This window comes from Leptonotus elevatus, chromosome 12, assembly GCF_054856555.1.
Source record: "Leptonotus elevatus isolate MCC_2025b chromosome 12, RoL_Lele_1.0, whole genome shotgun sequence".
Taxonomy (NCBI): domain Eukaryota; kingdom Metazoa; phylum Chordata; class Actinopteri; order Syngnathiformes; family Syngnathidae; genus Leptonotus; species Leptonotus elevatus.
The window spans coordinates 15362878-15390384 of NC_141250.1; the positions used below are offsets into that span (position 1 = coordinate 15362878).

General features: G+C 40.6%; 2 protein-coding genes across 3 annotated transcripts; one reads left to right on the forward strand and one right to left on the reverse strand.

The window, feature by feature from the left end:
• Positions 1-412: 412 nt before the first annotated feature.
• On the reverse strand, positions 413-6887 carry desma (desmin a). The gene is made up of 10 exons (XM_086092067.1): positions 6225-6887; positions 5659-5719; positions 5278-5373; positions 4562-4723; positions 4304-4429; positions 3435-3545; positions 3121-3230; positions 2399-2451; positions 2010-2101; positions 413-885 (listed from the first exon to the last, which is right to left on the reverse strand). Exons 1-10 carry the CDS (start codon positions 6788-6790, stop codon positions 844-846), a joined length of 1419 nt encoding a protein of 472 aa, XP_085948193.1. The 5' UTR covers positions 6791-6887; the 3' UTR covers positions 413-843.
• A 6150-nt stretch (positions 6888-13037) lies between these two features.
• ptprna (protein tyrosine phosphatase receptor type Na) lies at positions 13038-26778 on the forward strand. 2 transcript variants are annotated; one of them, XM_086091164.1, is made up of 22 exons: positions 13038-13408; positions 15352-15402; positions 17515-17625; positions 17720-17816; positions 17933-18065; positions 18291-18492; positions 18570-18719; positions 18808-18936; positions 19584-19618; positions 19748-19977; positions 20055-20141; positions 20235-20314; positions 20452-20516; positions 21577-21801; positions 22647-22859; positions 22932-23079; positions 23197-23270; positions 23935-24012; positions 24529-24648; positions 24869-25035; positions 25641-25694; positions 25865-26778. In XM_086091164.1, exons 1-22 carry the CDS (start codon positions 13333-13335, stop codon positions 25974-25976), a joined length of 2637 nt encoding a protein of 878 aa, XP_085947290.1. In that variant the 5' UTR covers positions 13038-13332; the 3' UTR covers positions 25977-26778. The 2 variants fall into 2 exon arrangements, with proteins under 2 accessions (XP_085947290.1, XP_085947289.1); XM_086091163.1 differs by having other exon boundaries at positions 22599-22859; positions 25865-26772.
• The last annotated feature ends 729 nt before the right edge of the window (positions 26779-27507 follow it).

The following is a 27507-nucleotide window of genomic DNA, read 5'->3' on the forward strand; positions in this document are numbered from 1 at the left end:
CCCTATTATAACCTTTACATTACAATCAAACTCGCTTTGTCTCGCTCGATGCCTGCGCGGCCCCCTCAGCCTCGCTGTCTTACTGCATTTATTTTCCTCCCCCCCTCCGCTTCTTATCGCTGCTAACATTTTCAGTCCAGTGACTTCAGACACACGCCGCACTGTCGATCTCGCCCGAGCAGGGCCCGGCTCATTACCGAACCATTGTTCACAGAGACCGTTTCTGATCGTTTCAACCGGGCCCGCACTTTCTCAAAGGGTGAATTAAATGTGCACAGCAAAATAGAACGCTTGGTGGCAAAGCAATTGTTTTCCGATGATAAATGCCGTGCCCGCAGGCTACATGAGAGAGGGCCATAAGACACCAATTTCAAAGTTTGTTTGCCTGGCTAAAAGAACCTTGGACAAGCTGTGATAATAAATGTCTTTTATTTTGCCATTTTAGTCAGAGAGAAGCAGCTCCACATGGTCGCCCATGCACACACAATCACACGCTCTCGGCACAAGGCCAAGATCATAATGTCACACATGACTTAGTTCCTTTTCCAATAGATATTTCTTGACATTTTTAGCCACCATCTTCCCACTTTTGCTCCAGCCGCTAACACCAACATAAGCCGCTCTCTATCCAATCGCACAAATGCATATTCGCACAGACAAAACGTGGAAAACGTGCTGTCACAATTCACTCTGACCATGTCTGATGCCTTGCGGCTTACAAGATTTGTCATGAACCATCATCACACAACAGTGGGAAGAGGCCTACATTTTCTATTTTTATGGTTTTTTTTGGTTTTTTTTGGTAACTTATTGTAAAATAGTTTTGGTGTCATCACGTCCTGTTCACATGATGTCTTGCTGGTGCTGTGTGGACTCGCTGACAACCTGAGAAAGACAGAAGGGATATCAAAGATAGTTTAGATTGACTGCTGGTTAAGAATCTATTTATTGTACGTTAAAGATCAAAGTGTGTCGTAGATCATATGGGAGCGTGTTTTTCCATCAAAGCTAAGTGTCTCGCGTCCTCAAGAGTGAAGTGAGAAGGGTGAGCGGGGACGAGGCTGACAGCAGGTTGATTTTTTTAGAATTATTTTCTACAAGCCAGCTTTTCTCATGAGATTTTGGTAGAAAATGGTAAACGAGCACTTCTAAATGTCATCTTAGCACACTACATGACTAAAAGATAACAGTAATTGTTTAAATGTTGCTGCTTATTTTATCCAGAAATGTTGAGAAACACTATTATTTGAAATGCAAAACGTATTTTACGACAATTTTGTCAAACGTTTTTAACCAAGTACCACCTAAAAACCTACTCATCAATCAGTCAATAGAGAAAACAATGTGCAATATTGTCTTCAGGTTCCATCAAAGAGTCCTGCCTAAAATAGATGCATGTAACCATTTTACTTTTTTTCTTTTACAAACTCCATTAGACACGGCAGTTAAATTAAGTAGATTTATTAAAAACTGACATAGTGCATACCTAATTTAATTGAGGTTTTCAGAGACACATTTACACATACCATATTCTATTCATTTTCAGAATGGCGTTTTCAGATTTATTTGATCAAAAATGATTATTTTCAGTTAATCATTTCATGAAGGTGCCGCGTGCTTGACATTCTACTATAAAAACTATCGTTTCTAGAATTGCGGCAATTACCAATCAACCCTAAAATGTTTCTTTTGTACAATTTGCAGTGCATTACCATCAGTACTAAATTCTCATGAGGGCAGCCATTACAAGTGCTCGTGCAAGGTCTATGATGCAAACTACAAGATTTCAGACCACTAATATTTCCATTTTGTTTTGAACCTAAAGTATCTGAAAATTAGAATCTAGTAGTTTGCAGTGAGAAGAAGTGAAACTCTTGAACCTGACTTACACATCAGGCACTAGCGCCCTGGCTCGCCGAATATGTCATCTGCATATGAAAAAAAATGTCGATGGTTCGTTTGTAGATGACTTATAATGGTGGTGTGTGTGCATGTGGACTTGCTCCAACCTCTCCATCGCGGGTCTCGATGGTCTTGATGAGAACAGTCTTCTTTGAGTGCATCTCGGAGGAACGCTGAGGCTGAGACTCAGGACTGGTCTCTGGGATGAGACATACACAGCAGGCATAGCATCGTTTTAATTATTTTAATTCCAGACACTTATGCCTCTCAGCTCAGCCCACACACCAGTTATATGAAACGGGGAGCCCCAAGGGTTGGTTACATGTCATATATCCCCACACAGTGGTGAGTATGGGGCACTGGAGTTATGTAATGTCCTCAAAATAGCAACACCCATGTTTGGTTATGGGTTATAATTAGTCGTTTATCCCTTCCTCTGCCATTTATAATTGTTTTCTTACGGGTATGTTTGTGTAAAGGCGGCAGTTTTACGTACCTCTAAATCCAATAGAGGAATAGGCAGATTGGACCGGCATTGTGGTGGTGATCCTGGAAAATAAAATACACAAAGAAATGCAAATATAATAAAATCCCCAAAAGTGGTGGAAAAGCACAACTTTTGTCTAAATGAAGCTCTTCAACTAATTTCAACATAGTTCCTTGGCACCAAGATATTAGAAGATGGCGGAAAAGCAAGGCTATTATTTTTATTATTCAATTTTTTTGCAAATAATGGTGGGGAGATTAAAAAAAATCAGGAATAGGTGAATACACAAATAATTTATTAAATAATAATTTGATAATCAAACACTAAAATTTCTCCCAAAAAAACGCTGATAAACATTCAATTCACCGAAAATGGGATAGGAAAGCCTGACAAAAAAAAAATATATATATATATATATATATATATATATATATATATATATATATATATATATATATATACATATATATATATTATTATTATTATTTTAAAATAGTGTTTTTATTAATATTTATTTATATTATTTATTTTTTATTCCGACTTTATATGCTGGGAAATGTTGGATTATTAACAATGGTTTTAGAGAACATCACTGGAGTGAACAAGATTTTTTTTTATTATTTTCAATGACGTCACTGATCGATCACCAATTTTGCATAAAAAGCCCCCCCCCCCCCCCCCCCTAAAATCTACTCAGTGTTGTCTACAAGTTTCCATGAGCTATAACACACCTGGTCTCTTCTCCCTCCAGCAGCTTGCGGTAGGTGGCAATCTCAATATCCAGAGCCATTTTAACATTGAGCAGGTCCTGGTACTCCCTCAGGTGACGGGCCATATCGTCCTGGAAAACAAACGGCGCCATCAAATAAACGCAGCCCCCAAACATTCAAATCACCGCGACGATTGCAAATAAACCCATCTGTGACAAACAGTGGCAGGTGTTTCGTACGCTCACTATCACTTAGCATGGCATCGTTTATCTGTGATCTGCATTTCCGATTTATGCATCAGTTGGATTCTGTTGTTATTTAGTTTGCAGATGGACCTTCATCTTGGCGATGTCCTCCTCCAGACCTGTGATAGTGTCCTGGTAACCAGAAGCCTCCCGAGTCATACGGTCCTCAATGTCTCTCATCTGACGCAGCAGAGACTCATTCTGGGGAGTGACATAGATTTGAGGTTAGCATTGGTTCAAATGGAAGAGAAAGAGACAGAGAGAACTTGAGCCCAAAAAAAAAAAAAAACTAATATGTTAAAATATATTATTGAGAGGATTAGGGCCAGTGAAGAAAAAAAAAAGGATTCTGACTTCATTCTCAGCAAGTGAGAATTCTCACTTTATTCTCAGAATTTTCTGACTTTAAAGTCAGAATTCTGACTTTATTATCAGAATTCTAAGATTAAAGTGAGAATTATCATTTTAAAGTAGCACTAAGGAACTTTTCAACCTTAATAAAATATTTTCATAAATCCTCTGATGAAACATCAATTTAAAACTAGTTGAATTGTACCTTTGCCATGGCCTGAGGGGGTCTGTATCATTTTTACTGGCACTAAATAAATTTGAGGAAGATAGTTGGAACACTGCCACACAAAAAACTGCCTGCTTCGTGGCATACGTCAAAAGCTACCACAGACGAAAGGACAGTCAAGGATCAACAATGGCCTGGACTTCACTTGGAGTGAGCTAAAAAAAAAAAACAACGCAATGTGCTTGTCCTCATAGGAAATGTGATTTTCCTTCAGACATAACAATACCGCTTTTGTCCATATGGTGTCGCCATAATCAACGTAAACTGAAAGTTCATTAGTGTTGCTTTAAAGTCAGAATTCTGAGAATGAAGTGAGAATCCTGCCAACCCCCTTTTTTTTCTCTTCACTGGCTCTAATCTTCTTCCGTAGTTTGATACTCACGGTGCCCTTGAGTGAGTCAATCTCACAGGTATAGGACTGGATCTGGTGTCTAAACTCCATGCCCTCTTGTTTGGCAGAGCGCAGGGCATCATTGTTCTTACTCACAGCCTGGTTCAGATCTGTCACCTGAGGAAAAAGGGTTGAGTTTTGAGCCTAGAATGCCAGAAGCAATGTTTATCCGCACAATCAAGTACAGTGGAGCTTTTAAAAGGACTTCTCAAGGGTACGAAGACTTGCTTGGTGAATGTAGTGTCCTACCTTAGACTTGTACCAGTCCTCGGCCTCTGAGATGTTTTTGGCAGAGATTGCCTCATACTGCATGCGGATGTCCCTCAGAGCGGCGGTCAGGTCAGGTTTGGACATGTCCATCTGGATCTGCACCTGAGTGTCCTGAATATGGCTCTGCAGCTCGCGGATCTCCTGTAGAGAAATTCGTTTTCAACAAGAGTCATTGAGATTAAAGTGGAACCGTAACTGTTATCGTGTAAACCATCCTGTTGTTGCAAGTGATAAAAAAACGTCCAAAGTTAGCCTTGCATTCTTGCAGAGAACAGATTTGGCTTATTTAATTAGGCACAACTGGTAAGACTTGGTTGTTTCCCAGCTGCCCTGTGGAGCAACCGAAAGGTATAAATAGCTTTGCATCTGTTCACATACATACACTCCCTTTTTCTCCCCTGCGTAGATATAGACAACAGCTGCCCCGCTCTCTTCGAGCAGTCCACAGTTGAGCATTTCTCAAAGGTCAAAGTTGAGGTGTAAAAGAACAGCACCTCTTCAAACTGACCATAATCATGGAGTTGCGCGAATATGAGTTACTGTGAAATGTGTAAAATATAGCCTGAGTGTTTATGTGAGACCTGGTCCAGCCCTTGAACTTCACAATGAGCCAGCATCTGATTTAGTCTATTTACAGGTTCTTGGACATTGGTCAACAGCTACAAAAGATATTTTTAACTGGTTGCTCAACAAACCTCTTCGTGGATCTTCTTGAGGAAACCAATTTCCTCTTGCAGACTCTCGATCCGCCTCTCCAGGTCCAGCCTGGCCAGAGTGGCATTGTCCACATCCTAAAAAATGAAATAATGAAAGCAGAACATGTTAGTGTCTGTGCAAGGATGATGACTGGGAAATTAAATTGAGCCTCAGATTAGTGGGGGATATTGCGGTGGTCACGGGTGTCAAATCCGGGTCCAGAAGGTTTAGTTTTAGGGTTTGGTCTACTCAACCAGCAGGTTGAGTAGAAGCACCTTTGACTAAAGTCAAACTGGCAGGGTTTTTACTTTCTGCACTTGGATTTGACACCTCTGGTAGTAGCATGCAAACAAGATAGCGTCTCGAACAAAATGACATACAGCTCTGAAAGCAGACAGATTGTTCTCGGCTTCTTCCTTCTGGTGAACCTCCTCTTGTAGTCTGCGGTGAACAAAGACAGAAACCAATGAGACTTGAGGCCAAATTAGACCAATGAGAAAAAAGAACTGTGACAAAGACACTGGGGTTGGGGACATTGTTCTTAGCTGGTGAGACAGAATCCCTGTGCTTGCTTCAAAATGTGACACTGACAACCAGAGGTGGGCATTTCGTCCGTACTGATGGACTGTCCGTCAGTCCATCGCTGAGAGACGCCCGTTTTGTGATGAAAAAAACAATGACGGACTAAGCACTGACGAAGGACCTCACAGTCGGTCACTGACAGACGCTTGTTTTGCTGCCGAATGACAGACAGACGGACAGTCGGTCCTAAAATAGTGGTTAAAAGAAGTGTGGTGAAAATAACATGATGGACAGACGATTTCAGTTTGGTTCAGCTTAAAAACTGAGTGCTGCGAAATGGCGGACGAGCACAATTTTGTAAATTGCCCACCTCTGCTGACAACCATCGAGATTGTATTAGACCTTGAACCCTCCGCTCATTTACCTGAGCTTCAGCTTCTGAAGGTCATCAGCCAGGTTATCTCTTTCCACCTCCACACGAGAACGCTGGTTGGACAGAGCTTCAATCTGCCTTCTCAGTTCCCTCATTTCATCTTCATACATCTCAGCCACGCGCCCGGGTCCCTCGCGACCCTTGAGCTTCTCGATCTCCACCGTCAGAGCGGCGTTTTGTTGCTCCAAGAAACGGACTTTCTCAATGTAGCTGGCGAAACGGTCATTGAGATGCTGAAGCTCGGCCTTCTCGTTGGTCCTTGTGTTGAGGAAGTCTTGGTTCATGGCGTCGGCCAGGTTGAAGTCGAGCTTCTCGCCGTAGGTGCGCATGGCTGTGGAGGATCCCAGCCCGGCGCCGCCGGAGGACGCCCTGAAGCTGGAGTACATCGGAGCGCCACTTTTCACCTCATACACTCGAGTAGAATGACTCGAGGAGCTGCGACCTCCTCCTCCACGAGTGGAGAAGAGGGAAGACATCGGGGATGAACCGACGCCAGATCCAAAGGTGCGACGGTACGAAGAGGCCGTCTGGGCTGAGGAGGAGTAGGACTTGCTCATGGCTGCTGGTTTGACTGATTTGGCGTGGTGAAGCTGCTTGAGAAGCCAAGACCCAACTGACCCGCTGGGTGAATGGGAGAGGAATCTAAGTGAAGAATCCCCCAGCAGCGAGCGTGGCTATTTGTAGCTTTGCCACACCCACCATCACCCCGACGCCTCCTCCGTGTCCTCCCATTACCGCTTTTGTCTTGCGACCACCTGACTCCACCTTGTCACCTTTTGCTTTTTGAACCACTTTTTTCAGAATTTTCAAACTTTTACCAATGTTTACACCAAACCTTTTTTTGTACTTACACTCACCCTTTCAATGCCCATATAATGTATCAAAATGCATTTCTATTGGATTTTTAGAAACTTCCGACTGCTTACATACATACTCCAAAGGCCTACACTCGACACCCCCCAACCCCCCGCCCACCCTCTGTAGCCACTCAGCTGTTCTACAGCGCCTTCCTCTCCTCCTTAGGCCCAACAGGCTCCTGTTGCCAGACGGCCATTTCAGCTGTCCAATGGGTCTGGTTTCAAGTGCTTGTGTGTGTGTGTGCGTGCATGACAGATGCATACTGTATATAATTGAGTGATGTATTTGCGAGCGGTCATTCCAACAGTCCAGAATGTTATGGTGAGTTGTTTAGTCCTTAAGCACTGCCCGGATGTCAAAAGGCAAACATAAGACAGATGATATAAGCACACCGTAATCCGAGTTTTGACAATCAATCTAAAACCCAGATCTTAAAGATTATAGGAATCATTTTTTGGGATACCACATCAGTTCCATATACACCACGTGAGTTGCCACCCAGTCAGCATTACTTATGTAAGGAGCAATTTGAGCTACTGCCAATAAGGTCACACAATTTTGCCATGGTCTCCACACACACACAACAGAAGTACAATGCTATTTCTGTAGCGTTTTATCCTAAAAGATATGTTTAGGTAAATTAAAGTGCAAATTCGAATTGCTGCATGGAATGCTAGTTAGTTAAGCATAGCCTTCAGGCTAGCCCACGTTGATTTGTTTAACCATCAAAACACGAACCTGTCGTACCCGACAGGAAAATACGCATTTTTTCAAATCACCCTGACCACGGAACCGTTTACGCTAGCAATGTAATTCCAACGGATTCTGAAAGCGGAGGAGCGGAGCTTTACGTTGAGAGAAAACAACAAAAAACAGGCGTACTGCTATAATAGTAGTATCTAAAGGGTTAAAGTGTCACACACAAAAAGGTGAAGGGGCATATATGCTCGTTCAACGGCAATTTCTGCCATTACCAAAATGTGCTCTGCCAACAAAGCAGCAATCATACTGGCACCACTGTTGCATTTAACCTCCACATTTTCTCTAGTTCTTCCTTGCCCTGGGTTTTTATCCAGCTTTTCGTGTTCATCACCAATTTGTCAGTCTCAATCTGGAAGTCCCACAGGATCTTGTCCTGGTTTTCTCAACCACCTTTGGAGTGGTCAGCCATCTTGATTCTGGGACCTCTAGTCCAGTGGCGGGCAAACTCTGTCCTCGAGGGCCGTAGGCCTGCAGGTTTTGGATGTTTCCCTTCACCAACACAGCTGACATATGATCAGCTCATCAGCAAGCTCTGCATTAGCCTGATAACAATCCTGTTGATTGGAATTATCTTGTGCTGAAAGAGGGAAACCTCCAAAACCTGCAGGACTCCGGCCCTCGAAGACTGGTTTTGCCTGCCCATGCTCCAGTCCATACTAGTCCATATTTGGTAGAGATTTTCTGGTACTATTTCTGCTACCTGTTTATGCTTCTGAATGTATGCTTTGCCTGCTAACATCTTATACGCTCCTGTTATATGCTGAACCGTCTCTGAGGCTTCTTTGCATTTCCTGCACCTGGGGTCCTGTCTAATGTGGTAGACCATAGTCCCTTTTGATTTTGTGTTTATGACCTGTTTTTGTGCTGCCATGATTAGTGCCTCGGTGCTGTCTTTCAGTCCATCCATTTCCAGTCACTGGTTTTACCGATGTCAGGCACGTTTTACATGCCATGTCTTTCTATAATCGTCCATCTGGCTCCTTCTCCTTACTAAGAGGTTTATCCAAAAGGTTAATAGTAATTAAAACAGCCATAGGTGAAAGCAACAGAGAATGCTTCAATCTATAGAATAGGGTCAGCGACCTCAAGTGCCAGCTGGAGGTTTGGGGAAAAAGTTTGCCGTGTCGACGGAAAACAGGAGTATTGTGATGATGTACAGTAGGTCGATAGACGTTGCTGAAAAGATGCAAAGTGATCAATAATAATCACAATAGCAAACCTCTCCATTCTTCCGCCAAGATTGTTTTCTGCACAGCACAGTCAATATACCCAAGACACAAAGAGTGAATGAACGCTTTAGGAAAACGGGGATCAATCTGAACAGAAGCCACGCAGGCACTAATTACACTTATATAATATTTTAAAGGAACATAATGGAAAGTATTTTTGAAGAGTCTATACCAGCGTCCAACATGTGCATGTAGGGGTGGTGGGATACGACAGTTCAAAGGGCCCCTGTGTGTCGCCGTGCCAGTGGTCGCGTTTCATGAGGCACATGTGTCAGCTGCCGGTGGTGTCACACTATTTTTAGCATTCCTCTTTGAACACTCTTGTGCAGCATGGACATGACAGTTATACACGCACAACATAAATGAGGAAGATGATGATGCACTTTCTGTAATATTGTACATGTACAATATTGTACGTCAAAATCTGATGACAATTGAACAACAATAAAAGTAACTTACCACCACAATTTGATATCTACTACATCAAATGTATTGATACACACCATGAAAGAGAAGCCATTGTTATTATTTCTTTACAGTAACACTAGCCACTAACAACAGAAAAAAAATCCAATATTTTGGAGCTGGCTGCTAACACTAGTCTGCCTGTCATTAATGAGCCACATATTCTGTCCTTCCATTGATTTTGATTGCAGTGCTATTAAAAAAAAAATTACGTCCCGATTGCTCCATTAATGCGTTCATATTCCAGGAGTGATGCACGGTCTACTCATTACATCGCTAAAGAAAGGAAATGATCCAATAGGAAATAAAGTGAATTGACTGCACTATCTGATGACATGATAGCGGGAACCATCTCGCCTCAATTTCCTCGGAGAGACTTACGGTTGAATCACCGGCGCGGAACACAAAATGACTAACCTCCTAGTTGACTAACGAGATCAGATACCGAGATGAACCAGTGGGACTGTCAGCCAGAAAACAAACTTAAATTAGCTCTCAGATCTCATCACGGCTGGGAGGAACACACGTTCCAAACAAGTCAGGGAATATTAACAGTACACGGCAGACTAACCCTCCCCCGCCAGGCCCCCAACCTGAGCATGATGTCAGTTACAAAATCAATATATCTGCTCGTTACTCTGAATTAGCATGAGCAAAAGAGAAGAACCTCCATTGTGTGATAGACAGACATCTTTTGTGCATCAGATATTCAACGCAAACTACAGTATGTGAAGCTAATAATAATATTTTGGTATTGACTAGCAACCAGTCTCCGGCCCCACTAATGAGGACAATGGATAGAGATTTAAATAAAGAAATAGGCAAAGGAAATTTCTGAAACGATTTTTAATAGCTAGCAATCAATGCACTGTGACTGATAACAGAAATGAGATAAAGTTGAGGCACTAATTGGCAAACTTGATGAAAACTCATTGGACACTTTAAAATAGGCTGTTTTTAAACTCTGACTTATTTATCCAGTTTTTTTAATATCACATGTGTTTTTATTAGCATTTTAATTGTGTTAGCTGTCCTGTAATACCTTGTGTAATATGCTACTTTTACAATCTCATCACCAAGCCAAACAGCATGAGTCAAACTGCAACAGTGACATCTTCATCACAAGCTAATTTTGAGAAATATTAGTAGTAGCGATGTAATGATACCAGCAATATCGCGATATCAAAATTGCCACAACATCATCGTCGTCATGTCACGATATTAAAAGCAGTACATCTGTTTAAAATGAAGAGGTTGTATTCAATTTGTGCAGGTCTAGCACCCTCTGGTGGCTACTTTATTAGTGTAGTTTAATGTTAATTAGGAATGTTTTGGCCACTGCAGCGGTTATCACTCTCATAAAGTCATACCAGCAAATATTTGTCAACATCTCCATAAAAAACAACAACTTTACTTTCAGTCGAACACAGCATTGTGAACTACATAGACCATGATATGTTGCACCACTGAGCCAATAGGAGCACATGACGATGTCTTGTAACATGGCATAGCAAGCCCATTTCTTTGTCACTGCTGTTATGTACAAAAAGACAATATTGTGTTTTTTCCCCCCTTATGAGCTTTTTTTTAAACAATATTGTGAGTTTTTACGTAGTGTTGTGAGCCTTTTTTTTCCCATTGCATTCCTAATTATTATTAGAAGAGATGTTACATTTTTTTTCTAAACCAATGCCACACTTTTGACAGATAATTTTAAAGAAAGGCCTATATATCCAAATATAGTATTTGTCCTTAAAATTTCATAAAATTAATGGCAATTTTCTATTATTCTAATTTCTAGTTTTTGATCATAATGCCGTAATAGCATCTCTTTATCTTTCAGCGATTAAATGTTGTGTCATGTCTAGACATGTTTGCTACTGACTGAGCTGGACAAACTGACGCTAAAAATCACGTGTTTAAAAGTACCCCGATAGTGTGCATGGTAGATGGCGTTCAGCTGGTGTAATCCATTATAAATATGGGATGCATGTTGCCTAGCAACCAAATAAACACATATACACACATGCCAACATGGTGAGCTGCCAAACAAATGCGACAAGGACGATAGAATGAGGCTAAAGGCATGAGCGTGTGCGCGTGCGTGTGTTGGCGATTGCATACAAACGTGTAACATTCAAAGTAGTTCCAAATCTATTTCAGTCTATCTTTGGGCCGGCGGCGGCTCAGTGTGACAAGAAAAGCAAGCGGTGGACTTTAAAACAAACCCTGTGATTCATGAGTCACACCAGTTTATATGACCACATCCTGCTTTATTTCAGTGGAATTGCAACATCTCAATGCACACAGTCCATTAAAATCATCTGTATTATGAGCAACGGTCAGGTATGGAAGAAAAATACATGTGCACACCTTGATAAGATCGTGTTTGGATAAACACGCCCACTTTCGCATATAACACTTTCTCGCATGGAAACCAAATTCCTCTTGCGTGCGTACGATTCCGTCAAGCCATATGGCAATATGGGACAATCATCGCATACTGCCTCTGGCAAACCGAGAATAGGACGAATGTGTGAATAGCAGGCTCAAGGCCAACAATCTGGTATTTGAAATGGCAAGCTTTTGTTGGTTTTATAGTGTTCTAAAATTAAAATGTAATCACGGCTTTTCAGGTCGTAATCTGTCCAATATAAGAAGCAAGCTGTGTGTGTAAGTATTGTTGTTGTATTATTGTGTCATTCCCTGACAACCACACAGTGAATCCCTGCAATCCAGAACTTTTTTTTTAAATCTCCCTAACAAGTATATTGTCATAGGAATAATCAGCATTATATTGTGTTTTAAAGTGCATAATGCCTTTTTTTGGCCTCATACTTATGCAGCCATAGTCAAAACTCCCTTTCACCACTAGAGGGTAAAAGAGGACAAGAGAAGAACTTAACTTCAAAGTGTTAGTTTGGTACCTGCAAAATAAATAAATAAATAATATCGGACAGTCACTGATAAACCTATATTTTTTTTTACATTTTTAATACAACTTGATAGTACAGTCTTCTAATTCAGATGGCCTCTATTCTCAAAAAGGTATACATTCAACTGTAATTAAGAAATGCCAGGCCCACATTGTATGCATGAAAAAAAGCTTATTCTGGTAAAAGTACTGAGTTCCTAAATTTAGTAAAAGAAAAATGTAAAGACCGTAAAATGTGCACACGCAAAAAAAAATGAGTATTGCTTATATGCAATATCTCAAGATGTCAACCAATCCAGACCTTATCTTTACCACTCTCTATTTACATCGTTTGACATCGTTTGGGGGGGAAAAAGTTATAGGCTAAGGGTTGAAAAAGAGAAGGTCTATTTTTACTTGTGCCTTCTAAAAGATGGTCTAAAGGAGGACAAGACTGTCGGTTTTACCATGTAAAGTGTGTGCTCGTCCCCCCTTGCTATTTCAGCCTGCGATGACGCACCTGCAGCTTCGTTCACGGTTCATTTGCTTTTACGTTATTTCCGCTATGGTGCTGCTGGCCCCGCCTCTCCTCTTCATCACTTTCCGCCTTCTCACCCGGAGAAATTTCTACTTTTTGCATCCAGCCAGTCGCCCGCTTTGCATTTCGCCACCAGTCGTATAGATAATTGGAAAAAATATACATTTGCAACCTAGTTTTAGTTCGATTTGGCTGCTACAAGGGGGGATTGTGCTCTAAATGTGAGCCATCCACACTGGCTCTGCAACCTTTTTTTGTACACAATGGGGATTTAAAGGAGTAAAAACAGGGAAATATTTCTTCTTCTGTTCTGCCGTGACACTTGAAGGCACCATGCAGCATCCGAGGGCATCATTAGTTGTGTTGCTCCTCACCATCATGTTTCACACGGGGCTGTCAGACAGATACGGTAAGATGATGGAGATGAGGGATGAATGGATGCTCAAAGTCTGTATGGTCGAGTATTTGTATTTATGTTTTCTCTCCTTTCAACATCATTCACTGTGAGCTGTGACTTTATCGTTATCGTCATCGTGCTTCTCTGTCTTTATGTGATTTGGTAAACAAACAGTAGATTATGATCTGTAACAGCGGCGGATGATTAGCTACAGGATGCCACGTGAGGAGTGATATGGAGTGCATTTTATTTATTTATTTTTTAAATATTTAACAAACATGTCAACACTGCTTTACCACCCACCATTTACCACAATGTGCTTATATCCAAGATTGTAACGTCTAAATAACACAAAATCCTTATATTAAAAAAACGAAAATAAAAGTTATTTTGCGGGAAGGCTGTGCTCTGCACTTTTTCGTCCTTGCCTTCTGATTTTAATCTCATGTCTGCATTGAGTAAATACATTATAAATAAAAGCATGAGTCCATATGATAATTTCCCTACATAATTTGATTCAATAAATAAATAAATAAATAAAACAGGATGCCATTTTTCTCCTGCACGAAGTGTCGAATATCCCTAAGTAGAAAATGACAAGATATAAACTATTTTTTTTTTGTCCTATAAATTAACTGGAGGAAAAACACTGCTGATAGCTTGCCGTCAAGTAAGCTTCAAGAAAGTCGAAAATGTAAGTCAACAATTAAAACATTTTAATACATTTACTGGGCTTATTGGGTGTAACTGTGCTAATTTGGGTTTATTTTGCTATGATATGATATGATAGTCAACAAGATATAGCCTAAGTAAGGAGAATTCTGGCTTCCAAACAGAAGAATGTGTTACTATGAAAATTGTACTCTAACGTTGATCGTAACACAGTGGTACCACTTGTTTCACAATTTGTCTTTCGCAAGTGCGCATCATTATAAAGAGGTGAAAAAGTGTCATGGCAACTGAGCAGGGCAATAATACATGCAGAAATACCTTCTTCCTTGTTTTTTCCATCTCTGTCGTTTCAAACAAGCATTCAACCAGGAAGATGAAACCACTATGAGATTTGCATTTGAGGCACTGCATGGCATATTGTAATTTGCCCAGTGACCATTTAAAATGCATTAAATGTGGTAATCAATTTTCTGAATGCATTGATGATAGCATTAAAAAATATATATTTTGATTAAATTCTAGACCGCCACACACTATTGAAGCATATAGTGCTGAGAGTTTGGGATATCCATACTTTAAAATGTCTTGTTTGTCAAATGATTTTGTTATCTAGACCTATGTGTTCTCAATCTACAATCATACACTCATTGTAATCTTTGTAGGTATGGCGAAGGTTACGATCCATTCATGATGTCTCCATCCTTCGACAAACACGTTTCGTGTTGACTTTGATGTGATTTTGATTCTCTCCTTACCTACGAATGAGGAGCAGAGAGCTACGAATCAGACAGGCAGACAGCGATAAGCATGCGTCACCTGAAGCGCTTGCGTCCTATCCTAGCCAAACACCTGCTCACCCACACAAAACCAAAATCTCATTCCCTTGAAACTTGATGAGAAACAACAGAAGAGATTTACAAACAATAATATGTGAATCTGACCTTGATAGTTCTGCAATTGTGCTGTTTAAGAAATGATAAAACAGTTGTATTGAGACATTTACAAGCTATTGCTTTTCAAAATGATATTTTCATACATTTCTGAAGTTGGGGGTTTGAATTCAGGCTCTACCCCGTTCTCTTACGTCTGGTTAAATGAGAATGTGAGTGCAAATGGTTTGTCTGGCTTAGGCAGCCGACTAATTGTGAATGAAAATCACTTGGGAGGATTTTGTGCTTGTTTTGTTTACATCACAATTCATTAGAGTGAAGCCACCACGATGTCAGACTTCGTTGAATTCACACATCTTACTTGTGGGCCTTGTTTGTTTTTGTCTGCATCAGGTTGCCTGTTTGAGAGAAAACTGTGCTCGAGGGATCAGTTTTGCTCAGATGGTAAGAAACACACACACAAACACTCTTTATGATGTTCTGCTGTTGGCAACAAATGTATTGACAAAAAGCTTGTGCGACGAAAACATGACAAATCAAGTCAACGATTTTTTCCCCCCGCATTACAGCCCCCATGTGTCCGTCTCCCACTGTTACCTTCCCATCTCTGTTTCATTAGCTTTATCGAAGCCCCACCCCCCTGCTCGGCTGTCTCCATGGCAACAGTGACATCACGTCGAGGTCGACACCCCCATGGTTGTTGTGCTAATACAGTGATGAGTCACTGACACAGGCTTACGCACTTCTCGGTGGAAATTGCACTTACGCACGTAGCATAGCCGTAGCACAGAATTCAAAATGTGTCTGCACATTGCAGTCCAGAAGCAGAATTGGAAGCATACATGTATAAATGAAAATACAAGCCACGTGTTTCCAAGGAGTACTGTAAACTCAAATATGGCCATGAACAAACTATTTCAAAAGATCACATTACAAATAAATGATCAATTATAATACTCAAAAATGAAAAGAAAAAAAAAATCCTCAAAAGGGGATAATGCAGCAAAATTTTCACATCACAGCTAATAAACATCAGCAAATTGCACTTGGCATCTAAACTCCAGTATGGCAAAATATATATATATATATTTTTGAATTACAATGTCAATATTAGATGGGCATTCTATGATTTTAGCAGTGTTGCTTTCAAATTCATTGACTGCGATTTGAAACATCAAATCCATTCACTGTACTTGTGGGTTTCTGTAACAGAGACTCTCTACGCTTCACTTTTTAACCTTGTGCAAATATGAAATTATACATTTAAATTGTAAAACAAAATAAATAATGTATCTCCTGTATTGTTACGGCTTAGGGGCAGCCAGCTCGGTCTCGCGTCATGCCGAAATGTAGTTTTTGTTTTGTTAATTTCTGCATCGCTGTCATGTGTTGGAAAGCAAATGGCCGACAGTTGGACACTCATGAAAACTGGTTGCAGAACCCATCGCACTTCAGAGTTCAGGTCACGTTGCTCGGTGTGCGGCAGTCCTCTCGGTTTTGTCAACTGCTGAAACTGTGAATCTGTGGACTTGTCATGCTAATGCTAAGACAATGCTAGCAGCAAAAAAATGTGCTTCTCGTAATCGTGTGCCTTCATTTGTGTCAAAAAGCTCAATAAGACACAGGCCCATACTCGCTGTATGATTTTTTGATTAAGTTGCAATGCAAGTGGATAATAATGGGGAGGGGGGAATTCTCACACGTTCAAACCACCGATCTAAAAAAATAGAATTTAGGCAAATCCATACAAGCCTATGTATATTCAGGCTTGAAAAAAAATAGACTCTTCTCTTTGATATATAATTAGAGGCTAAAAAAACACATTAATCCACTTTAATCTGCTCATTGTAACAATTCAATGTCACCATAGCAGGCGGGTTTGTGTCAGATTTAGAGGGCGTACCGAAAGACTGCAGTGACTCATCGCTGCGCCAGAAAAATATCCTCTCGGTTGTGGTCATCCTCTCACATTGCAGTCTGAAAGTTCTTGTTTTTTGTCGTTATTTGATTGCATTTTTCATTTAGAACTCACCAGGATTTTCAATTTAAATGTGAAGAATTATGTCTGTAAATCACACAGATAGATGATTGAGTCATATTGTTGCCACGAGGCTGCCCGCGGGTTAGTAGAAAATGTTCAGAATGACGTTTGGTGACAGTGAAAGGCCATTGTTGAGGGTACTGTGGGAATCAGGGTAAAATGTGTGGGCTGTACTTCAATCGTATGAGTCATGTTAAGTGCTACTGTGGCCACGTGGGATAGAAAGGTAGCATCAGGAAAGCTTTGTATATTTCATACTCCATGTAGAGTAGAAAGCAGCATCGGGTGTTGTCTTCACAGCCGCAACCTGTGTATGAAACGTGAAAATAATAACAATTGCAAAGAAAGGGAGACCTGAAGTTTCTTAGAGGCACATGAGAAAATGGGGGATGGGGGGGAAAAACAAGGCTCAACCTCTGCTCTTTTAAAGTGGGGGCACAGTACGAACCTGGAAAAAAAAACAGCACGAGTAGACTGTAAATTAGAATGAATGTGCATGTGTGTGTGCTCACCAGATGGGCTGTTTGGTCAGTGTCGCAGTTCTAATCAGGACCGGGTCCAGTACCAAGTGACAGTTCCTGTGCTGAAGAGAATGCAAGAAGTCCTTAAACAGCTCATGCTACAAGGTACGTTTTATAACAGTAGGGGGAGTAACATAAAATAAAACAATTTCTTGCAGTGCTTTAGGTCTGTCCATACTTGCTTTGTGTGTACACGCAGGTCTTTCCTGGCAGGATGACATCACACAGTCTTTTTTATCAAAGGAACTGAAGAGAGTTCCTCACATCACCCAGTCGTCCAAACCAAACTCTTTTTCGTAAGTCAAGCGGAGGTGTCCGATCAATCACTTCAATCCTCCCTCGCTTGCACCTTATCTGTAATCCACCACTCCGTGTCCATCCTAATCCTTTTTGTTTTGGTCTGCGTTGCAAGGTCCAAACAGCACGTCTCCAAATCAGGGTCTGCCGCACCTTCCGGCAAATATGCGGACTACAGAATTGTTGAGCCTCCTCGCTCGCCAATGCAAATGCAGGGAGCCTCCCTCAACCCTTACACATACCAGCAGGTTCGGCCAGCATACATTCCTCATTTCTTAAAGGCCACAAAATGCCAGAATCCTTTATATTGAAAAAAATGACAACAGAACAAACTGATAATGTTTCAGTTTGCATGCCACACCAATACCAGGCATAATATGTAGTGCATACGTAAAACCTCGATAGTCCATCATGGTTGTTGGACGTCGATCTCAAGTCAACCAAAAGTAAACAAACATCTCTCCCATAAACAGCACAGGTACCAAGATGAAGCAGAGAGATCTCTCATTGGGGGAGGGGGAGGCTATCCCCGCCCTTCCGCATGGTTTCAGGCCAATCAGAGAGAGCGAGAGCGAGAGCGAGATAGGCAACTCCTTCAGGAGGCGTTGTCCGTCTATTTGGCTTCTGCGCCGTCCTCTTATCGTCACCGTGGGTCAGCTTCCTTGGCTTCCGCAGGTAATGACATTACCGATATTAGGCATAGAAATATTTTCACGCATCTTAAATGGTTTCATATAATAACATATTCACAGGCTTGCCTTATTATGATGACATGCAAATGGAGATACCAGTGGACTATGCAGGAGATTATACTCTAAACGAGAGACTTGAATCTACAAACCGGCAACCGCCGCTCCAAAATAAACTCTCTCAGATTTACGGCACCCAGTCAGGAAACAGTGGTGAGGAAACACTTAGATTAAATTAGATATTTGTGCACTACTGTAAACAAGTTGTTCTCTGTCAAGATTATGCTGTAAATTTGATTAGATGGCTTGCTGCAAAAAATGTCAGGCGTCCTACAGAAGTACGGAGTCGACCCCAAAGAGCTGAGCCAAGAGCAGCTCTACAAATTAGCCCTCATACTGCAACTGCTGCAAGCCCAAGACAAAGCACAAGGTATTTTTTTACTACTAATTATCAATGATAAATCCATCTATGAAAAATGAAAATGAAAAAATATGTTGTATGCGCCCCCACTAGTATAAACACGATACTGTATTCTGATTAATATTGTTTGTGGAATATGAATTTTGCAGTAAAATCCACCCGTTTTTTATCCATGTCGACTGAAAATGACATCAGTTGCTCAGGAGGTAACAACCAATCACCAATGACCAAACTCAGAAAACAGGTGAGCTGTGATTGGTTGTTACTTGAGCCCTGAGCAACGGTGATGTAATTTTCAGTCTACAGCAAGCGCTAAAATGGCCGCCCCCCTGAGGTGGACAAAAACAGGTGGATTTTACCGCTTATTACAATTTGAATCAGAATAAGGTGTTTAGACTATAGTTGGGCTGTATAGAGCATATTGTCGTAAAGAAAATGTTTGGGTTGACTTTCCCATTAATGGTATAATATAGCAGAATTCCACTCTTTTGGGAAGCCTTTTCCAAGATTGGAGAGTGTGCCTGTGGGAATTTTCAAAAAATGAATCTTTACTTATACATTGGTTTATTCAGAATTTTGTGCGCAAACATACCCATTACCATCGTCGAGATACCTGAAATTTGTTTGTTTGTTTTGTGTCTCTTTTCTCTACACAGATCCAAATGAGAAGGACCTTGTCACTGTAAAGGAGGTATGTCACCATCTAATGTTAGGGCTCTCACTCAACTTTTTTTGTGGTTATCCATAGTATGTTGCAAAACGTCGCCGTCCCCTGCGTCACCCTTGCCTAAGAGAGTTCTCCTGTCTTTCTTCTACGCAGATGCAGCTATTAAAAACAGACACCATGTCCAGGAAGCCGGAGAAGCTTGCATCTGTCCCCATTGTACCCGATGCCCCTCAAGCCACCCCACCTGCTGTATCCACACATACAACGACCCAAGCCCCGCTGGTTGCTCCTGGAAAAGGAGCAGCTTTGGAGAAGGAGGGGGTGCCACAGGTTCAGGCTCCAGGAGCCAAAGAGGAGTACGGCTACATTGTCACCAATCAGAGGTCAGTATTACTATACAGTTGATCTCAAATCAACACGCATGGTGATCAACTAGCATAATAAAGATTCTCTTTTACAGCCATCTGAGTTTCTATGATGGTGTGAAGCTTCTGGGGCTGCTAGCTGAGAAAATGCAGCTAACAACCAGCAGCTTCATTGATATGAGGTAAGACTGTTTGAATATGTGTGTTGTGCAATGAGGTTTACAGTAAAACAAACAGCTAGCTCTTTTGACAGTTTGTATGTTTTGTGCCACTAGTGTGGTGGGACCGGCGCTAACATTTCGTATCCGCCAGAATGAGCACAATATGACAGCTGCAGAGGTGGCAGCTAAAGCCGGTGAGACTCGCAAAACAAACATACACATGCGGCTTTGTACCCACTCAAGTTGTATTTTCGCACTTTCTCGTCCAAGCTTTCTACCCCCCCTCCCCTTACAGTCGACAATGACACACTTTATTTGTTTCTTACTACAGTATCTGAAAAGAATTTCTTGGAGTCTGAGACAAGCTTGAAGATTGTACAGACTGGTGTGGGAGAGGTACAGGATACACACGCGTAAACAACCTGTCATATAAAGAGAGAGAGAGAGAGAGAGAGAGAGAGAGAGAGAGAGACAGAGACAGAGACAGAGACAGAGACAGAGACAGAGACAGAGACCGACAGAGACAGAGATCACCAACATCTAGCCTTTACTATTCATTACATTAGTGATGGGAAAATGAAGCTTGCACTATTTTTTCCTCCTCTAGATGGTGCTCTAAAGTGAGATTTTAAATAACTGTCTCCCCATCGATTTTGATCTATGAGATAAAGTAACGCCAGGACCACAGTTGCGATTTTGCCGACTAAAACAGCACATTTGAATAAGCCCAGTTTACCTTAATTAAAGTGCCTTTGAAAAATCATCCGTTGGCTCTCGCTGTTAGCGCGCTAGCATTGTTAGCGAGCTTGCACTGTCAGCTGCTGCTAAATAAATGCTGTCAACAGAAATTAAATATTAAAGAATAAATCATGGATGGATGAAATCAATATGATGTGCAACAGTGCTACATTACTGTAAACTATTGTTTGTCAACATTAGATTACTAACTGAGTATGTCAGTCAAAACTTAGCAAAGAGTAGCTACTGTTGGGAAGACACTAGCTTGAATTCAACTCAAGTATTGGATCTCATTAGACTTGATTTTAATATAATTAAGTCACGTTGTACATTTTTCTATCTGGTACTTTTTCATTTTTTTCCTGTCCCCACTGTTCGAGCCTGAATGTTCCCGAGTGAATGAGTGACAACGCGGCTTACAGGGAACCATTTCACTTGTTGCCATGGTGCTTTGTCTCCTCTCCCCCACTGCGGCGCCCAGATCCAAGGTGCTATGACAACAGGTGTCATTAACCTATTCCCCTGTTCCCACTGCCTGCCTGCATGAGTCATCGCCAGTGATTTTTTTTTTCTTGAATAATGGATTATAAACAAAGGGCCATTTTAATATGAATGTCAGGTTGGTGTGTAAGTACAGAAGTGTGGGAGGTAGGGATTTTATCATGTAGATATGTGCTGTATGTAAACAGAATGCATTTGTGTGTGCGTGTTTTTCCAGAGGACAAATGCACAGGGCAGTCTCGCACAGGGTCTCCCTCAGGTAACCTGGGTTTCCCAGGGCTCCAGTGGGACGGTCATCACGCTCGTTTCCATGGCAGTGGTAGGAGGAGTGTTGATACTGGCCGTGGCCATCGCTTGCCTCAGACACTATGCTCACCAAGTGGCCAATGGCAAACTTGGTCTGGGGCCAGAGGGAGGTGCCGAAACGCACTTTGATTATCAGGTAAGGCGACATTCGTTTACCTTCAGACTCTCATTTATGCTAATACTAATTTCTACAGTTCGTCAATGTGCTGCATCATAGACTTAAGTATCGTTGCACATTAACCAAACCTTTTTTTAAATTGAAATATATATATATTAGGGGTGTCAAAATTAGTATGTTAATTTTGAGTTAATTTAAAGTTCCTAAATAAATATTTTTTTTACGCGCGATTAATGACCACCCCTTACTTGGAAAGCCTGTACTGGGCCTGGGGAAGGGTCAAGGTTCAAGTTGTATTTTACAATTTTAGTTATATTTTACAATTTTTAAAATGCGCAGAATTTCACAAGTTACTTCATGTTAAAGATTAGATAGCGCTTAATATGAAAAGAAAAACGCACTAAGCTGTCACCAATGTCTTACAAATGCAATTATGCCATCTAGTGGAAGAAAAATGACCTAAACACAAATCAATATCACATTCGTTTTTTACAGTACAGTACATCTTTTTAATTTTAACTCAATTTTATGACTTATTATAAAATTACTCTATCAATGACTAAACGATGCAGCCACATTTCTATTCTATCACTTTTATGTTAACAAGAGTATGAAAATTTAGAAAAAAATTATTGTACATTTACAACAGATATAAAATTTGCAATTAATCGTGAGTTAATGCAATTAATTAATTAATTAATTAAACTAGCAGAGGCCCCACAATTGAACCCTGTGGAACACCAAACGTTCCATATACATGCAAATTAATATTATATCAACGGTCCACCTCTTCCTTGTCTCTATCGCACATTCAGGAGCTATGTCGACAGCACATGGCATCCAAATCATCTATGTGCCGCCAGGACTGTGTGGGTGCTGCGAGCAGTGGCATGGCAGGTTCTGTCACAAATGTCAGCGGTCGACGGGGAACGGATACATCCCGCGTGAGCAGCGTTTCCTCCCAATTCAGCGACGGACCACAGCACAGCCCATCCTCCACCCACAGCTCCACGCCATCCTGGAGTGAGGAACCCGCCCAGTCAAATATGGACATCTCCACCGGTCACATGATTCTGGTGCGTGAACACACAATGAGAGGCAACAGCAAACATGGTCCCCGGTATTTATGTCCTCCATGTTTCTGTCAGGCCTATATGGAGGACCACCTTCGTAACAAGGACCGCCTTCAGAAGGAGTGGGAGGCGCTTTGCTCCTACCAGGCTGACCCCAGTTCAGTGGCTGCGGCTCAAACTCCCAGCAACATGGCCAAAAACAGACAACCTGAATCACTCCCATGTAAGTTCATACGAGTTGTTTTTTTCTTCAGCGTACATTAGTGTTGAGTTCATGTATAGTATCAGTTCTGTATTTGCTTAGTTTTATTCTTGACCAGTCTTCCTTTTTTCTTTGCAGACGATCACTCACGTGTAAAGCTGAAAAGGGATTTGAACCCCAGAAAACAAGATTACATCAATGCCAGCTTTATTGTAAGTTTTTTTGTTTCTTTGTTTTTGCACAGCCATTTTACCAAAAGTACCATAAGCCTATTTTAGAAGTCATTAAGTGGGTTTTGCTGAAATTAAGGCCTTAAATGTCATTGAAAAAAAAGCATTCAATATGATGTCCAGAGGCATTAAAAGTACAAAGTACAATACAATTGATGTAAAAACATTGTTGGTCACATTTTACATGCAACATTGTGCAAAGGAGTCACTATATTTAGCAATGATAAATGTGATAAAAAAATATGCATTTGTAGGGACTTAGTTGTAATTTACAATAAACAAAATGGCCTGGAGTCCACCAGTTGCTTCATGTTCCAAATAGCAATTGCTCTGAATTTAAAAATAAAAATGTGCTGTGTCTGTCACCAATGTCCAACATGAAACACCAATGCCCCCTAGAGACAGAAAATGACCTCAACACAAATCTATGACTCAAATGTTTCACACAAGTTTTTAACTGTTTAGACTATAAAATTACTGTATCAATGAACTAAAAGATACAACCACATTTGTATTTGGTAACCATATTTGTCCACTTTATGTTAATTAACAAGAGTATGAAATTTTTTTAAAAAATATTTCATTGCACAACTTTGTATGTTCAAGTCCTAACCCTGTCTTCTTCTTATTCCGTTTCAACCAATAGTTTGACCATGACCCTCGCCAACCAGCGTATATCGCCACTCAAGGACCTCTGCCTCACACAGTGGTAGATTTTTGGCAGGTTAGTAAATTATTATAAAATAACCTGCGTAATGATGAAACCTAAAGACCACTGGCACATAAATATGAAATCTCTGATGCCAATGTTATGTGATCTGATCTAGATCATGGGTCGGTTTGATACACTTTTGAATTAAGAAATCAAGATAAAATTACCTTTAATTGTGTTACCATTAATTTATCTATGTGAAGACACTGATTATGTTAACGAATTACTAAGATAGGAAGCAGATAAATATGAATATGCAACACTTTATTTCGAGAAACCTCTGCAAGTTTTTAAATGATCATTTGTACAACATTACAAGGAAATAATGCCCCATTTCTGGTGAGTTATTTTTGGAACAGGTCCACAGGCTAATCATGTGGTCCTACCTGGTGCCATATGTATATACAGTATATATATATATATATATATATATATATATATATATATATATATATACGCACTGATCAATGTAAAGTCATAATTAGATGTTACACAGCCGTACACTTGTGTGTTCTTACTATACTTCAGATGGTTTGGGAGAATGGCTGCACAGTGATCGTGATGATGTCCGCTCTGGCCGAGGATGGACAAAAACAGAGCGAAAGATACTGGCCTGATGAGGGGTCGTCACTCTACCACATCTATGAGGTAATGTTTTTTTTGTTTTTTTTTGGGGGGGGGGGGGTTGCCCAGCTATACAACAGTACTTTTCACATTTAATAAACAAAAAATCAAAAACTAAAAATTCCCCTTGGTGACATAGTATGGTAGCCCTAACAATAGGTACACCTGAAATAAATAAAGACTTCTTTTTTTTTTATTATCTAGAAGTTAGATGATAAGCACCTTCCTCCTCTATTTTTCAAAGGTGAACTTGGTGTCAGAGCATATTTGGTGCAAGGACTTCCTGGTGCGTAGCTTCTACTTGAAGAATGTCCAGACACAAGAGACAAGAACCCTCACACAGTTCCACCTGCTGAGCTGGCCGGCTGACGGAATCCCCACCTCAACACGGCCCTTGCTTGACTTCCGCAGGTGGGAAAGCGCACAGACACAAATGCGCGCGAATCCACACAACATCTGTATAAAACGGTTTACGATAGAGATACAATATACAGTGTCAAAAGTTCATCACATCCTTTTTGCCATTCATTGTGTTGTCAATTCACTGCTCCCTTCTCTCTCTCCCTCTGTCCAAGTGCACATCTAAAGTAGATGTGCAGGTTTGTACTCGAACATCTCCCAGTGTCATTTTTGCGGTTTGCAGCTAGTACTCTGGCTCCAGTTGCATAGTCACAAAAATGAGCATTGGCAGGTGTGACTGGCTACTGCAAGAGGGACAGTGAATGCAAGGCTTCCTCCCATTTTGCCACCCTCCGCCATCTCACCTCATCTTGTCATCCTCGACTGCATTATTCCTGTCATCCTTCTTGTTGCTCTGCTTTCTAATTGCTTTTAATTCAACCGCAAGCCACAAGTAACTGCGGCTGCATAATCCTGTGTACGCAGTCGTTAATCTTTTTTGTCAAAACACTTCACTCTATCACTCATTACTGTGAAAGAAGTCAGTAATGCACTCCTGTTGTGTTTGTCTTTTGCTCTATTTTCTTCTCCTATTCCCTCTCTTTGATGCTATTCAGGAAGGTGAATAAATGCTACAGAGGTCGCTCCTGCCCTATTATTGTTCACTGCAGGTAAATAATAATAATAATAATAATAATAATAATGACTGAACTACCTTACACAATTATCATAATTACAGACAAACGGACTAGTGTTATAATACTAATCAATGTATGCACACTGAAAAAAAGGCGGTTGCTATGTGTACTCTGACCTTTCCTTTGCTGCGCCGCAACCACAGTGACGGGACTGGCAGGACTGGCACATACATCCTCATTGACATGGTTCTGAACCGCATGGCAAAAGGTGAGTCTGCTCTCTCTGCAAGTTCCTTCATGTTAAAGACTAGATAGCTCTTAATATGAAAAGAAAAATGCACTGTCACCAATGTTTTACAAATGCAAATATGCCATCTAGTGGCAGAAAAATGACCTCAACACAAATCAATATCACACTTTTTTTTACACTAGGCCGACAGTACATCTTTTACTTTTAACTCAATTTTATGTATTATTCTGAAATTACCGTATCATGACAAAAAGATGCAGCCATATTTCTATTAGTTTAACTTTTTTTTCCACTTTTAATTAACTTGAGTATGAAAACTTTAAAAAAATATATTTTATTGTACGTTTAGAACAGATACAATTTGTGATTAATCCTGAATTAACTATTGAAGTCATGTGATTAATTACGATTAAAAATTTTAAGCACAACATTTCAAATTGTCATATGCAGTAAATTATTACACATGACAACTTGAAATATTGGTACAGATCTTTAGCAAGAATCAAGGATGTTTAAACACATGATTTCCTTTAGCTGGCCACATAAAAATAAGTTGTGGGCTAGATCTGGCCCTGGGGCCTGAAGTTTGACATAGTGTGCTAAAATTTCCGGGATCCTTTAGGAAAGTGCAAAAGATTGTTTCATGAAATGTGTCCAATAAAATCAGTGCTATACCAATAAATAGAAAATGTTTCATTAATACTTCTACCACAACAGCGCAACAAAATTGATTGTGGAAATTGCCACTATTATCATTTTCCAGCCATAAGATGAATACAAATTCCACCTATCTCAAAATGTGGCCTTAGCATTAATCCTTTTGTGCTTAACTGTACTTCAAATATTAATTGATGTGAAAAAATAATACATGCAAGAACAATAATTTGGCTGATCCTGTCTTTAGGAGGACATTGCCGCCACACTGGAACACGTCAAGACCAGAGACCCGCCTGGTCAGCACCTAGGTACCTATCACGTGGAATCTATTTGCGAAGATAAGAAGGATATCGCTAGCCACGTCTGAGGTGGAATTTGCTCTTCATCTCTGGCTGATTCTGGCACTTCTCCCACCAGATCCATTTTATTGCGACTGACAGCCGTTGCTGAGGAGGTGAATGCCATTTTGAAAGCCTTGCCTCAGTCAACAGCGGCACCGACTGACACGCAGCGACCCGCATCCGCCAGCGGATTCACTTGAATGAAGCAGTCATGTATCGTAGTACATAACAACTTCATTCATTTAATTTAAAGAAATATTTTATAATAAAAACCTTTTGTTTTTGTTATGATTTTTTTTTTTTTCATTTCGCCCATATGTGAATGTGAAAAATCATGGGCAGACATGAGACATTTACAGTGCCTGTGTGACTTCTGAATTTCTGTGGACCAGAATACTGTACGCTACTGTCTTGTTTGTGTCAATTTAAAGATGTTTTTATAGTGAGTTGGCTTCGCCTTCACAATGATTGTCAACATTTGTGTGTTACTCTAAAGGATTATGTACTTCAAAAAGTGCACATCGCCGTGTTTCTCGAGGTTATGCTTAGAGTAAATTGTTTAATTTCTGTGCAGCTGTGTGGTTCATGTAAATAATTC

Coding starts and splice junctions, on each gene's coding strand:
- desma (XM_086092067.1), bottom strand. CDS start 6,790: ATGAGCAAGTCCTACTCCTCCTCAGCCCAGACGGCCTCTTCGTACCGT. Junction 2,102..2,398: donor TTCCTCTATTGGATTTAGAG/GTACGTAAAACT, acceptor GTCTCATCCCAG/AGACCAGTCCTGAGTCTCAG. Junction 886..2,009: donor TCGAGACCCGCGATGGAGAG/GTTGGAGCAAGT, acceptor TGTCTTTCTCAG/GTTGTCAGCGAGTCCACACA.
- ptprna (XM_086091163.1), top strand. CDS start 13,333: ATGCAGCATCCGAGGGCATCATTAGTTGTGTTGCTCCTCACCATCATG. Junction 18,066..18,290: donor ACCCTTACACATACCAGCAG/GTTCGGCCAGCA, acceptor TCCCATAAACAG/CACAGGTACCAAGATGAAGC. Junction 19,619..19,747: donor ACCTTGTCACTGTAAAGGAG/GTATGTCACCAT, acceptor TCTTCTACGCAG/ATGCAGCTATTAAAAACAGA.